The 15,315-nt window shown below is 40.9% G+C and overlaps 1 protein-coding gene across 2 annotated transcripts in view; it reads right to left on the bottom strand.

Moving 5' to 3' along the window:
- ZC2HC1A (zinc finger C2HC-type containing 1A) overlaps positions 1–15,315 on the bottom strand; it is a 48,215-nt gene that overhangs the window by 6,740 nt on the left and 26,160 nt on the right. Inside the window, exons 6-8 of one of the 2 annotated variants that reach the window (XM_090040218.1) lie at positions 14,231–14,330; positions 12,131–12,239; positions 2,809–2,928 (exon numbers count right to left, since the gene is read on the bottom strand). In XM_090040218.1, the coding sequence (XP_089896344.1) occupies positions 2,809–2,928; positions 12,131–12,239; positions 14,231–14,330 (329 nt within the window). The remainder of the gene's footprint in view (positions 1–2,808; positions 2,929–12,130; positions 12,240–14,230; positions 14,331–15,315) is intronic. The other variant, XM_090040219.1, reaches the window with a different exon arrangement.

The raw sequence follows: 15,315 nt of genomic DNA, 5'->3' as shown, positions 1-15,315 counted from the left end.
TCACATCCTATATCTATATCATCTATTCTAAAACTGAAAGCTCTTTCTGCTTTGATTACACAGTTCTTACATGCACCTAGTCAAGTCATTTAAACCAAACCTTTCATACGTGACTCATCATGTAACCCTCATTTTCTGAGTTCCCGATTTGAGACTCCAGGATCTGATTTTCAGCTATACAATGCTACAACATTCAAAAAAATAAGTCCAGTTTCAAGTCATCTGAAATTTGTCCCCAAATATTTCAGTATTTCAGTTTCTCATTTGTAAATGCACAGGCTCCTTGCAGACATTAACCCCCAACCCCCTCCCCAAACTGTGCTTTACCAGAAGCAGCAGCACATTACTTCGACCCAGCGATGCGGCATCTATGCAGATCAGGGTGCTTCAGCAGAGGTTTTTTGGTGCTTTTATCTAAAGCTGATTCAACTAGCTATTAGATAAAAGCCCCCCAAAAGCCCCACTAAAGTGCCCAATCTATACAGACATTGGACAAGTCAGTTCCAACTCCCGCACTGCCTCTTCTGGCCACATGCTGGGCTTGGTGAAGGAATGTGAGGAGTTTAAAAGTAAAATGTCATTTTTTGTTTTGTTTTTTATGTCTGCAAGCAGCCACAGATTATAGTACTGCTTCATTAGACTATACTTTGAAAAAAAATCTTTAAATGTCATTAAACAATCAAATATTACAAAGAGGAGTGCCAGAGGAAAACATTTGAGAACGCTGGTGAAGTTCTTCAGAGCAGCCTCTAAATAGTGAGGAGTAAGGTGTGTGGTGCACAACAAACGAGGAGAAAATGAAACGTTGAACAGCTGTTCATTAAACTAACACTGACATTCTTTTCACTAGATGAGGTATGGGAACAGTGAGAATGCAATCATGTAAAGACATACACAACTAGGGTGAATGGAAGTTTCAAAGGTAATCATAACTGGCATTTTCTCACTTTACAGCAGGTGGTTTTACAGCCTTAATGTTCTTTTAGCATAGCTTTATGTACATAACTTCCTAGTTTATTTTAAAAATCAAAATGAGTCACTAATTAACTCACATATTTCAGCTGCTAGGTTAAAAGTATTAGGTTGACTTCATAGACTGATGCCCATTGTGCTAATAGACTCCCAGCTGCAGCACACTGTCATCATCTAAGTGTATCAATGCTAGGGGAGGATGTAAGTTGTCCATCAGTGGGTTTCACTCATATTTGCTGACAGAGAAGTGCAAGAGGCTCTAGATTGAAGGTTTCAAGAGGCAACCCTAATTCTAGCATTTCCTCACTTTGGAGTGGCTGACTTCACAGACATACAAAGCTGTGCTAAAGCACCATTATAAGTGACTTCTTAGTGTGTAAGAAAGCATCCTCTAAAGGGCACTGACTCTTGCTCAAGCTGACTTCTGATCTTCCCCCTCCAACCTGTCCCTATCTCAATTCTGTCCTTCCACACCAATCACAGTCTCCCAGTAGCATTGTTCTTGCAACAAAGTAGAAACCTAATAATCTGTGGAGTGTCAAAACTTCAAAAAAGATAAAGCACCACCCCAGCTATAAAAAAAAAATCAATTACATCAAGATGCATCTTGAGAAAGGAGAATTAGAAGAAAAAGCCTGTTTGAAAAATATGAGGAAGAATGAACACAAAAGAAGGGCTATTTAGCCCTGTTCCAATCCTACTTCCACCAGGTGACAAATGAGATATTTGAAAGTAGTCTGCATAATAAATTATAAGGGGTGCCCCAATAAAGATACCAATGGCTGATTATTAATGAACCACATAGGCTGATACTGATCTGATTGTCAATATACAGCCCAGCAGCTTGGAGAGCAGTGTCCAGCTGGTAAATCTGTTGGGGGTAGGGGGGAGGATGGGGGAAGGAATGTGGGGGAGGGGGGCAGATTGAGGCGTGTTGGAGCAGACTCGCTTAAATCGAGCCTGTTCCATGTTCTAGTCAGAATAGTCTAGCATCATTGCAGCATCACACATATAAGTTCCCATGGGTTTAAAAAAGGCCACTGGTGTGCTTTAATTAAAGTCTGTTGAATGAGCTTTAGTTAAAGCATCCCACAGACATTTTTAAATATGCATGGGATTAATACATGTGATGCTGCTGCATTTTAGTTAGAGCAGCTCTCTGGGAACAAAAAACAGAATCTGTGAGAATAATTAAACCTGAAAAATATTTTCTGAGGCATAATTACTACTTTTGTGCATGTCCCCAACAATTTGCCATTTAAAAGTCAACATTTTTCCTTATCAATTAATGATAACCGAGTCATTGCATCCATTTCTTACTTAAAGATATGGAAATACTGTTTCACATTTCTTTTCAGATAGTGATAAGTAAATACTAAATTTTCAACTGACTTAAAAATAACAGCTATCTAGCAAGAATATATTTATCTCTGCTTTGTTCTCCATGTTTAAATGCTTACTATAGAAGAAGCTTTTTGTCAGCATTGCTAACATGAAATAACTTATTATATTTAGTTTGAAATAAAGAGGAAGAAAATGTTAACAGAGAAGGCCTCTGAAGTCAAGCCTAAGAAATAGCCATTCTCCTCCCAGTAAAATGTTTTTATTTCCTGTAAAATTTACAGCAGGCAAATTTATGTAAACAATAGAACAAGTTACTTATTCAGGTCCTTTCTCCCATAAAACAGTAGGATTTGGTCCATCAGCAGACAGTTATTTAAAAAGTTCATAATGAGGTTTGGTATACTCCAAAAGTCAAAATTCATTTTTAATTTTCTAACCCTTTAGAAAACATCTCCAAAAAACAGGCATGCCACACTGATTTGCAATACTTACTTGTTAATGGGCAACAACTCATTTGGTCTTTTGATGGCACTGTCTGTTTTTGTATCACTGTCATACAACCTTTGCACATCTCTTCCAGTTCGCAGTGGTGGGCCTAACTTGTCCATCTTACTATCAAAATATATAAAGGTGTACCCATAAGGAGTTGGCTAGTTTGCCATTTAAAATATTGCAAGTATTTCAAAGAAACAGTCACAATTAAACATTTGTCTTGCTCAATAGAACTGCAATTCTTATTCAAATGTAATTAATCGTATTGGCTACAGCTAGAGACCTCAAACTTTCAAGGAACAAATGAGCTTCAGGACATCATTTTCTGCTTTTTCACAAGTATCAAACACTACAGTCTCTATTACAGTTGTGCAGACACTACATCAATGTTAGCTCATCCTAACTTAGGCTATTTTAACATTATATAAAACTAGAAAGCTCAGTTTATTATGACTACAGTAACATTCCTTTTTAGAAACAATTAACCACAAGTGGGCTTATGGGCAGAATTCAAACAAAGTTAACTAAGAAAGTGATACTGAAAGTAGATGAAACAGTAAATAATATTTTTCAGATAATGGTGGACTGAAGGATAAGGGAGAAGTGTTGTTTTCCATTTCCCTTCTAAAAATATAAGAGCGCAATTCTTTTTTCCATTTTCCTCCTTCTCATAGGGCTGAATAAATCTGAGTGAGGCCTCCTGCTTTCCCAATCAAAACTCTGAAGACTGGAATATTTAAGATTTAAGTAGAGAACATTACTAAGAAACAGTCATTACTTATTTCTTTTTAGCTACATATTAATTTCCAGAAGCTTAGCAGAATGTTAAGAGATTGTGTTACAAAACCCATACTTAAAAAAAATTGCAACTTAACACATAACAGACCAGAAAAAGGCTCCCTTGACATCTCAGGAGTATGTTTTAGAAAAAACATTAAGATTCTGTCATCTTTCACAGATTAATCTGCTTTCTAATAGTTATTCTAAAAATTGGCTAGAACAGTTGCAGCCAAATCTAAAGACAGATAATTCTCATGAAAAAACAAGTTTATCTGACTGAAATTAAAAAGGAAAAAAGATGAGGAGAGGCGAGGGGAGGAAGTATCTATATAGCATATATATCAGCTTCTGTTATTAAAAATTACACAGGCATTTTTTTTACTTTAAGGGACACATTTCAAATACCTGTGTAACTAATAACAAACGTTGATTATTAAATATATATTTAATAAATGATAATACTAATGATAGTAATACTTGTAAAGTTACACAGGCATTTGAAACGTGACCTTTAAAATGAAAATACCTGAATAATTTTAACAACAGAAGCTGGCATATGCTTTTCTCCAGTGCCCCAAAAGGATGTTAACAGAAAGCCTGAGAATAAGGCAGCAGAATGTTTTTTTAAAACTTCTTTAGAGAAAAGGGGAATTGATTCATTAAAAAAACCAAAACAACCCACAGAATTTTCTACATTCCTGTCACAGGCCATTAATTTACACCATTCACGGCATATCAATGTAATCACAGCAATAACTTCATAAACTCTTAATTCCTCAAAACACCTTCAAGTGTTTTTTTTGGCTTTCAATAACTGGTTATTTATCTTGTAAACCTCTCTAACAAATATTATTTTGATTGCCTCTATAACATCCAGTTCAAGCAGGAATTAAAAATTTAACTCTTTTTTGAACCAGCCTATTTCTTTGTTAGAATTATACAGACTAAGCTCCTTGATTATTCACTTTTAGAGCACCTCCATATATGCAGATAAAGGCACGATGGATTCAATGTGCAGTCCCCACAATTGCACCTCCTGACATGCCATATGTGCATGTGCATGGCGGGAGGCATGATTGTGATAACATGCATTAGATCCCATCACACCTAACTGCCAGGGGGATCCCATCAGGGTTTCTCTGCACCAGCAAAAAGCAGCTGAAGGGCTCCCAGCCATGGAGGAGCCCCACACCCCCCTACAGCTGGGGGACACAGCTGCTACAGCCTCCCAGCTGGAGCGCCAAAGGTTCACGAAGTGCCGCCCGGGGTGGGAAACCATAGCTGCTCTGATCTCCAAGCTGTGGGAGGCTCCACACACCCTCAGGGCTGGAAGACTAAAGCAGAACCCTACAGCTGCTAGGACCCAGAACTCCACAGCTGTGGACTCTGGGTCACAGCACCGGAGGGGCATCTGCTGGGACCCCCAAGGTCCACAACTGTGGGAACTCTGGCTCCGACAGCCGTGAGGCACTGCTGGAACCCCGAGTCTACTGCTGCTGGGGCTGAGTCTGTTCAGTGCAGGACTCCCAGCCTCAGCTCTGCATGGTGCTGCCCACTGTGGCTGGGAGCCTGGTCAGCTGATGAGGCTCCCAGTCATATGGGAGATCCTGCTACACATGGAAATTAAAGCTGGATAGCAGCCAGCTATAAAATCAGTACATATATTTGAGGTCTAACTGTATAGTTGGTTGGATCCTTTTATGGCACAATAGGCACTTTGCACCTGTAACAGGTCTCAATTATGCAATTAACCAGTTAATGGTGCAAGACCTGTACTGTGAACAGGGGGCCTAAATCACATATTCTAATCCTTTAATCACTCTCATGGTTCTTCTGTGACCTGCTCCCAATAAATGGCCAGTCTTTGTAGGTTGGTGAACAGGACAGAGTAGCCCAGCAGCACCTGCACCTGTGCTTAAATATCAAGACAGAATATAATCTTTCCTACTTCTAACTTGATATTCCCCTGTTTAATAAAAGTGACTTTAAAAATCCAAGCTGATTGAACCCTTTAATTTCTGAGTAAGAATCTGAGCTAAGTGTGGTCAAAGTTGTATTCATTACATACAACTGTATAACATCTCTCAAGTTTGCATGGAAGGAATTAAACTTTAAGGATGTATTTTTAAATACTAAATATATTGTTGTGGGGAGTGGGAGGGAGAAGGGAAGCCAAAGGAATACATCAAGATTACTTGTGAAGCCATTTCTGATACTGATTAAATGTTTTGTTCAGAATCAGTGCATTTGTCACAAGAGAGTCTGACCATTGAAAATATCAGACATTACCCCAAGAAAATACGCCTTTTACTACTAGCAGCAAAGAGATCAAATGATTTCTCAGACAAAATGGAAATTTTAAGTCTGCTAGTAAGCTTTTATTTTATCATCCTGAAAACCACAACTTGAACTACAAATCAAAACATTTTGAACACTTTAGCCACATCTACATGAGCAGGAATGTGTATTTCCCCAGGGATATATTTGTGCCATGGCTATTTGTCCCCGGGCATGCCCCTGCATGCAGTCTGATGTGCAGCAAATTGCCCCAAGTGGAGTAGGGGGCTGGCCACAGCAGCCTTACCTGGGGTCTTGGTGGCAGTGATCTGGGCACATGGAGCCTGGCCGGCAGCTGAAACAGCTCTGGTTGGCCAAGCTCTAGTTTCTGGCGGTGCAGGCTGCTGCCACATATACCATTCCACATTTTTCCCCTATATATATATTTCTGGGTATCTAATTTTGCTGCTGCACTGCAAATATGTAAAACAGCAAAAGGATGCAATGTGTGCTTTGCAGTGCCTCCAAAGGCTTTGAGATGCCTCAGATCGCATGTTTCTGCTTGTGTGGATGTGGCCCAAGGCAGTATGACAATCTTGAACCAACCAAATTTCTCCTACAAGATATACAATTATTCTTGGCAGCTTACTAGAAATTTCTTCTTAACAGAAAGAGATTAGAAACAAGAAAGAACTACTTAACACTGCTTCAAAATGTTTGCCGGAGCCTTGATAGCCTGATTTACTATCAAAATCTGAAGCCAACTATTGCTTACTTAGGGTCAGTTTTCCATTCCCCAATTCCTAAATAGCAGTACCAGAATAAATTGGAGTTTAGCTATTAACTGCGAAAAAGCCAAGATTTCACCCCATCTTTCCTCCTATTCTTTTAGTGTTCCATTCGCTTTCCAAGAGTTCATAAAGGATACTTATGTTACTATTTTGTTGAAATTCACAAAATAGTTCTTGGGGTTTCTTTTGGCTTAATCAGAAAGATAATTTCTGTTTTAACTGCCATAGTATTGTCAATAAGGCTAGGCACAGAAGTTACACATGAAATGGTTTAAGTGATCAGAAACTGGTTTAAACTTGTAACAGAACAGATGCTCAGTGCACAAAAACCAGTTTCAAAATAGCTGAACCTGGCAGAGGTAAACCTGGTTGAATGTAATATTAAGCTTAACTGATTTGGATCAAACTGGCTTATGAAACTTCTGTGCCAGACCGCTTCCTGGTTCAACTTAAATCACAGTCCCCCAGCATACCAGCATGCTTTCCAGCCCTGGGCTGGGCTGTCTGCTCCAAAAACCAGGGTTGGCTCTGCCCTTCTGCTCCCTAGCTGGAGCAGTGAGGGCTACCTAACAATGGAGTTGAAGGGGAGGTAAGGGCAGGAATGCATCCTCTGCTGGGGGGGGGAATGCAGCCCAGTCTACAAGCAGGGACTGTCCCCACTCCCCCGGCAAATTCTGGCTGGGGTATGGGGTCAGGGAAGGGTTTAAACACCCCTTCCCCCATTCAAACTTACTGCTGGCTACAACTGTGGACTACAAATCCCAGAGGCATCTGGAAGCAGGAAGATGCAATGATATCCTGCAGAGTCCTACTGCTGTAATTCTGGACTGAAAATCTCTGAGACCTCTTCCTGCTGTCCCTGAGGAAGTGAATACATAGCCACAGAACCATGCTCTAGCACCCCCTGGCTTCTGGCCTGAGCCATTGCAGGCATGTGGCTGCTTTTCCTGAAGCAAAGGTTCAATTTAATCTGTGCAGCTTAAACCGACCTGAAAAGACTGAATCAATTTAGCCTTGGGCTTTTTGACTGTTTGTACCTAGCTTAACTGAACCATTTTCATTTGCCTATGGTGTGTACCTGACACTAACAGTACCATCAGTAGATGCTAGATGTCCTAGGTTTTGTTTTTTCATTTGATAAGACAGAGGAATGAGAGTGCAAATGAGAGGACTTAATAGGTTTCATAAAATGTAATTGTGGTGTTGCTGAAATAAAAAAAAAGTTTGCACTATATATTACATACTATACTGGCATAAAATTTAATTACATTTTCTTATTATAGAATTATATACCATTATAAAAGCAACCATTCATTTTAGAAATCACTTTTAAACCAGTTGTAGCTAAGAACTTTATCTTCCCACCAATTCTTTTTACATGTGCCAGGCAGCAGTAAAGGAGTGCCACCTAGAGGTTAGTACAAAGGCTACATCTTGTAGGATTTAAACATTTTCACCTGTCTATGCACACAACTTCCTGATTTCTTTGCCTACTAATAACCATAACAGAGAATACATTCTATAACTCTAATAGTAACAGGCAGGCTGTCTAGATAAGTGCTACAATCATATATTTCCATGATGTCTTTCACCTGAAGTGGTTAGCTGTATCAGGCAGAAAGTAGGGTAGGGTGGCACCTCAGAGAGGCATGAGCTTTTTAGGCAACAACCTTTGTCAGATGTTATCTGATTGAAGCAGGCTGTTGTTTAAACTCTTCCTTTCTGAACCAGTTAGTCTCTAAGGTACCATACTGCCCTATCTTCTGCCTAAGGAACCACAATACTTTATTGCAGTGAATGAATTAAGCCTCATGCTATCTTTGTACTGGTTCTGGGATTATTTTATCTAATAAAGAAATGGAAGATATCCGCTGTTTAACAGTACACTGGAATCCTATGCTACAGCTAGCCATAGGAAGCGAAGAATACTTTGCATAAATGAAGATTCTGGAGTCATTTGGTTAGAATACAATGATTCAAGCTGGAATTTGGCCAAGTTAATGAACAACTTTTCAACGTTTAAAAAGGATCAGATGAGATCCTCTTATGTTTCTTTTGAAACCTACTGCTTGAAATCACTCCCCCAAACTGTCATGTTCATGAACTGGTTTAGCAGCAATTCAGGGGAGAGGAGGGGGATGAAACTTCTTAGAGCAGGGATGTCCAATTTCAGAGCACCCAGAGGCTGCACAGCACACCAGTTGTAGATTCCAGGCTACACACCATGGGGGCCACACACCCTGTGGGCTCCAGGGACCGCTGCCATGCACAGCCACCTAGCTGTGTGAGCAGAATGAGCACCCCTTTCTCCCACATGGGAGCAGTCTGAGCTCATTCTCACCCACCACTGCATGAACCCACTTACCGCCATTATTGTGTGGTCAACCACCCAATTCCGCTGCTGCTGCTAAGCAAGCAGCACAAGGTTTCCCACTGCTGCCAATGTGCAGATGAGCATGCCCCCCCATGCCACTATGCAAATGGCATGGCCCCCACCCCACTGCCTTGTTGCTACATGAGCAGTGGACTTCCTAGGCCCCTTCCTGCCACGCTGTCTTGCTCCAGAGGCTTGGGCCACTGCCATAGCAGCAGAAGTCATCGGTATAATTGTTTTAGGGTATGAGTTCATGGGGCACACTTTAACCCCTCACAGGTTGGATTCTGCCCACAGGCCACCAGTTAGATAGGCCTGCCTTAGAGCAGTTACACTGAGGTCTCAAGCATCAAGCATGCCTGACTGCTCATCCTGTAAGGTATAAAAGCGAAAAACAGAGCAGCACGGCACTTTTCTATGTAATGGCCATTGTATTAATGTTTCACTGCATATATATTTTCTATAACAAAACAACAAGGGAATAAGTTGTTTTTGGCAACATCATGACCACTGGAGCCAGAGAGGACTTGGCTGGCCTGCAGCGCCTACACAGCCAGCAGGCATCCTTGGGTTGAGCACCAGTGGGATAGAGCAACACTGAAAGGTGATGCTCAAGTGTGCCATTTGGCATTGTCTTGGGGCAGTGACAGAGACTGAGACCTTCAAGTTTTTCCATGTTGTGGTTCTTTTGAATAAAACAGTGCATTTGTTGGGAGGAGAGAATATTTTGGGGGTTCTGGGAACAGCCACAGTCCCTGTGTGGGAAAGGGAAGTTGTAGGCTTGGGAAAGATGCTAGGGGACTGCCCTGCGTGTGAGGCAGGGGAGTGTGGGCAGAAAGCTCCTGCCTGCATAGGAAGAGGATGCTTTTAACAGCTTCACTCATGAGACCCTTCTTTTTTTCTTCCTACCTCATCCACCTAGCACCCTCCACTTCAAATCATTACTTTTACTTGGTAGCCTCCTCTCTGAATGACCTTTCATAGCATTGGTTAAAAGCCTTATTAAAGCTTGCAGTTCTTTGATTCAGTTAGTCTGTAAGATGCATCTCTACCTGGCCTTCTGCAACAACTGAGTTAAGGGTGTGAGGGTCTTCAGAGAGCACAGTCACCTTCACCATAATACTCCAATTCCTCCCCAGATCAGGTTCATGCCATGCACTAAATAGTGTTTCTATGGTTCCTAAATTTCCTAAAGGACTGAAGGAAAGAGGCAGACCTTCCCTATCAAACCACTGAGGACTGTAACTAGGGAACCTTTTCTACAAAACAGGACTCATATAGTCCATGTTAGATCTGAAATTTTGGGGGGGATAATTTTGTCAATCTGCCACTCACCCACAGCTCTCACTAGGACCCTATTTCTGCATCCTAACAGCAATTCTCTTCCCCTGCTTCAATCTTTCCTACCATTGGTTTAATTTCTTTCCTGTTTACATTCATCCCTCTACAGTTCCCAAAATGTCTCTTTACTCCTGTTGCCTTCAACCAAAACTTCCCACTTCTTCCTGCTGACAAAGAACTAGGTCCTTATCCCAATCTCCTCAAACCCTACAGTGACATTTGTCAACCTTGGCTTTGACCCTTCCTCCACCCCCAAAGTCACTTGCATCACCTTTCCTTTTCTATACCCACTACCTTCCTCTTACTTTTTTTCTCTCTGAGGCCTCTTGTATACATGCAGGTAAAGGTGCAACTGGATCTAAATGGATGATCCACATAATCATGCCTTCTGCCACGCTATACATGCATGGCAGGAGATACAATTGTAGGATTGAACATTAGATCCAATTGTGTAGGAGGAGCTTGATCCTGGGCTCTCCCTGAACTGGCAAAAAGCAGGCTCCCAGCCACCAAGGGCCATGCACAGCCAGGACCAAAAGACCCCACTACTGATAGGGCTCTGGGCCCCGGCTCCACGTCATGCACAGTGGGAGCTGAGAGCCCCACAACTGACAGAGCTCCTGGCCCTAGCTCTGACCCACATCACGCAAGGTGCAGCCAGGCCCATGAGCCCCGTCAGGTGCTGGGCTCTTAGCTCTGGCTGCACTTGATGCTCAGCTGGGACTGGAAGCCCTGTCAGCTGCAGGGTCTCTCACTCCCAGCTATGCACGGGGGACTGAGATCCCACATCGGCTGGGGGTTTCATGCACCCCCGAGCCATGGTGATCATGGCAGCCACAATCCCCAGGACTTGGGCATTTCACGCTGGGCAAAGTGAACAAGGATCTCAGCTGCATGGAAGACCCTGCTACATATACAAATTAAAACCTGATAACATCCATCTCTAAAATTAGTACACATTTTCAAGGTCTAACTTTTATCATTACTTGGAGCTTATTGTGCAATAGCTATTTTGTACAAGTACCTCCAAGTTCCTGTCTTTTCCAGATAATCTTTTGTCTGATACTACATCCATCCTCTTCTCTCATGCTCCCTCTCTGGATCACACTGTGGTGGGGGTCCTAGGCTTCTCTCTTGTTCCTTTGCTTCCAGCTCATCCCTTATCCCTCTTCCCACTCTTTTCTTTTGATCAACAATGCATCAGATTTTTTTCTGCCATGTTGCTGTCATTTATCTTACCCTCCAACTGCTTTCCATTAACCTTACTTTTTAGACATTGACTTCTGGCTCTCTCATCCTCCTTATTCCTTGTATACAGATATCCATCTTGTTCCCTGAACTATATAAAGCTATCAGAAGGAAAGAGGCAGATCAACCCAACTGCTGGAGAGGGTTTGGGGGGAGGCAGGAAAGGCTGCAAAAGGAACACAGTAAGAACAAGGAGCAACAGAAATGGTGGGAAAAGAGTGAATCCCCAGGCAGTTCTGCTTTCTTAACTATGTTCTTTTTTTTTTAAATCAACAAATGCCTCTTTAATTATCTTGATGTCCCTTTAACTCACTCCTCCCTCCACTGTAATTATGGCTGCCTATAAAACACAGACAGAACAAAAACTGGTCCTTGTTTCATCTGGGGGAAAAAAAGGGCAGAGTTAAATCAAAGACGAATTTGGTCCATTACATGTCTATAAGCATTAGCAAGAGTAGTTACTTTAAAAAGTGAACAGGCACAACATGACAAATACAAAATGTGGACTTACCTTCCTTGTGAGTTTGTAACACCCAATGAGTTTTTATGAGCAGGAGACAACGTCTGAATTTTGCTTCCAGTGGACCCAGGTGAAGATAATCCTTTACTTGTAGGTGTAGCTTACAATTAAAGGCAAAACTATGAGATTTTGCTAGCATTTATAACAATAGTGCACTTTAATATTAATAAATTCAATCCTCTGTAAAACAATTACCTGACTATGACATATCAGCAAAAATAATCTGTGTGTGGGGGCAGGAAGAACCAAAGCCTAGTGGCATAAGTTCTATTCTAAAACAAGAGATGTGTGTTGGCACTTTCTTATGTTGGGGGCAAAAATGCTATAAAGCACGAGCCTGCATAACTGCAATGAAGTAGGGGTGCGCTGATATACTGGTTGGCTATTGCATCAGCACTGATAAAAAGAAAAAAGAGATATTATTGACTATTGGCTTTTTTGGGTCATTATAGCTGATAAATTATGACCATGTGCATGGAGCAGCCTGGCAAGCGTAGCCTGGTCCCCACACCCTGCTGCCAGCCAGAGCCCATGGCAGACTAAAGGTCCTGCTGAGCAGCAGGAGAGGAAGGGAGCACAGGGCACTGCATTCAGCAGCAAAAGGATCATTACCAGCTCCTGGGATGGCAGCACAGGCTGCACAGGGAGCAAGGCTGTAGTTAGAAGCCGTGGACCAGGGGGCTACATGCATGAGAATAAGGCAGTCACCACCTTCCTCAGAGGGCCAGAGCAGGCAGGAGGCATGTGTGCAATAAATGCAAAACAAACAAAAATAAGATCTATAGCAGTAGTTTAAAATGACTTGCACTATTACTAAATATTGGTTATTGGATCACCATCAGTTGTTTAGTCATTGGCTATCAGTGTTAGCTGAGAATATTTTTTTTTAATTAGTGTACCCCTACAATAAAGCATTTCATGGAGATATATGAAATCAAAATAGAGCCCAAAAGTGACACAATTTGCTTTATATTATATTTTTAACTGCTTGTCAATATATGAACATTTATTTTTAAAAATAAACAAGCAAAGAAATAATCTGGGCACTATTGTACTACCCAACTCATAGAAGAACCAATTCAGATAGATGCCAACCATAAAAAGATGTTTAATTACAAGTGCTTGAGAGTTTGGGCCCAAATGTGGCAAGACCCCTACCTTTTGTTTTGTAAGTACCAATGCAATAAACATATGTACTTAGTAAAATATATAACCAAAGGCATTAGATTAGAAAAAACAAACAAACAATACATTTTCTCAAATAACCCCACCCCCAACCCAATAAAATGTGCACCTTGTTTTTGGAAGGCAAATGTGGGAAGAAAGATTTTTTTATAAGTCATGGCTGACTTTGTAACAGAGTTAAGTCCTCCTAGAAAAAGGTGTTCAGGAAGTGTGGCATCCCAGAATATAGTTTAGGTGAGGCAGTAGGAAGTTTTTGGCATGGCAGGACACCAGTAAGACTAGGAAGAAGACCCTTGTAAGGGGACTAGCAAGACTTTTACTCCTTTACAGTAAATAACAAGCTGTTGTTTCCATATCGCAAGCTTCATCAACACATTACAGACTGCACGCAGCAGCTCACTCACCCTCAGCCAGCTCACTGGCTCTTCAGCCAATGTGAAAGGATTAAACAGTGGACTCCACCCATGCAGTTTCTGAATCAAGGGAAAAATGGCAGCCATACTGGCATTCATGAGATGGTTCTCTATTCCATATTGCTTCTATTCCAATGAAGAAAATAGCTTCCCCACCTAAGACATGCACTTCAGTTTTGGAGGGCTGATTTTTGTGGAAAGGTGCATGTAGTAGGCAACCACTGATCCTTCTGAATCATGATCCATGCGTGAAAGAAAGGTGCATATGGTATGCGAGTAAATATGGTATGTGTTACTGGAAGCTGTGAGCCAGTAAAAGCCACAGCTAGTTAACTCACTTGTGAGACACTGTGCATTTCTAAGATAAAGCTTTTATTTCACAAATTTATTCCAGTGTACCACTGTGTACAGTTTGCTATGCTATTACACTATTTTATAGTTTGAAATCAATTATTTAGAGAGTCAATGCATAATTCATAACATAACTCCATACCTGCAACAGTTTTGCTAACACTACTTGGTTGTGGTAAGCGTGATGATACTGATGGTGCAGATGTTACAGAAGTTGCTTTTTTAACTGCTGCAGGTTTGTACTGTAATAATGGATACAAAAAAATAATTTAAATTTAAAATTGTACAACTTCCTTAAAGAGATAAACAAAGTAAGATGGTTAATGTGTCTTTCCATGCCATCTCCCAAGACCAATCAGCAGTTCCATTTGCTTTTTGTCAAATATTACAAATTATTCCCTCTACTCTGTACAGTAATGGGGAATGCTAGACAAAGGTAAAAAAATCCTGATGAGCAGAAACATTTCAACTGCATCCCAGTATACCTTCCCACCTAACTAAAATCTACCATTACTACTCTCTCTTACTGGTCTTCTCTTGAGTTTAATGTTACTTCTCCATCACTGAAATTTTCCTCTCACAGAAGTAGCATTCTTTCTTCATTTCAAACCCCATTCACACAGCAGCACTTTCAGCCAATTTAAGTAGAGACTCCATGATTAATCACCTTCATGATGTCAACTCTTTTTGTTTGTGCCCATTTTGCCATAAGTTAAAATGTTTTAGCCACTATAGTAAAAGTACTACCAAAACAAAAAGAAAAAAGAGAACAGAATTGATGTGCTCTCTCACACATTGCTTTCTGTGCCATATCTTGCATAATTTTTTCTCCTCCAGCTTAGTTCTAGAAATCTGTCAACCATCATCGCTGCATCGTTGGGTATCCAAGTTACTTCCCTTCCTGAACTTTTATTAGAATCGTTCTATCTCAGTTTAACTATGAGAACATACACCTCACATCTACTCCTGTATTTTGCACGTGAAAACCAGAGGTTCCCGATTCTCATCATCTAAGGTATTCACAACTATCAAACTGTGGTAGTAACACTTGCTCCTCAATCGCTTCAAGATCCAGATCAAAATTTTGTTCAAAGTCCAGTTCAAAATAAAATTGTGTTTGTTGTTGCTAAGAAGTTCTGTAAAATTATTTTAACTTACTTTACCAATAGTTTCCCTGCATGCATCCTGATGTTGTCTTCCATTTAGCATTACTTTTGCTGTCATTTC

Source organism: Crocodylus siamensis, chromosome 3, assembly GCF_052110815.1.
Source record: "Crocodylus siamensis isolate JL-2025a chromosome 3, ASM5211081v1, whole genome shotgun sequence".
In the NCBI taxonomy this organism is placed as follows: Eukaryota; Metazoa; Chordata; order Crocodylia; family Crocodylidae; genus Crocodylus; species Crocodylus siamensis.
This window is presented reverse-complemented; position numbering and strand designations above follow the sequence as displayed.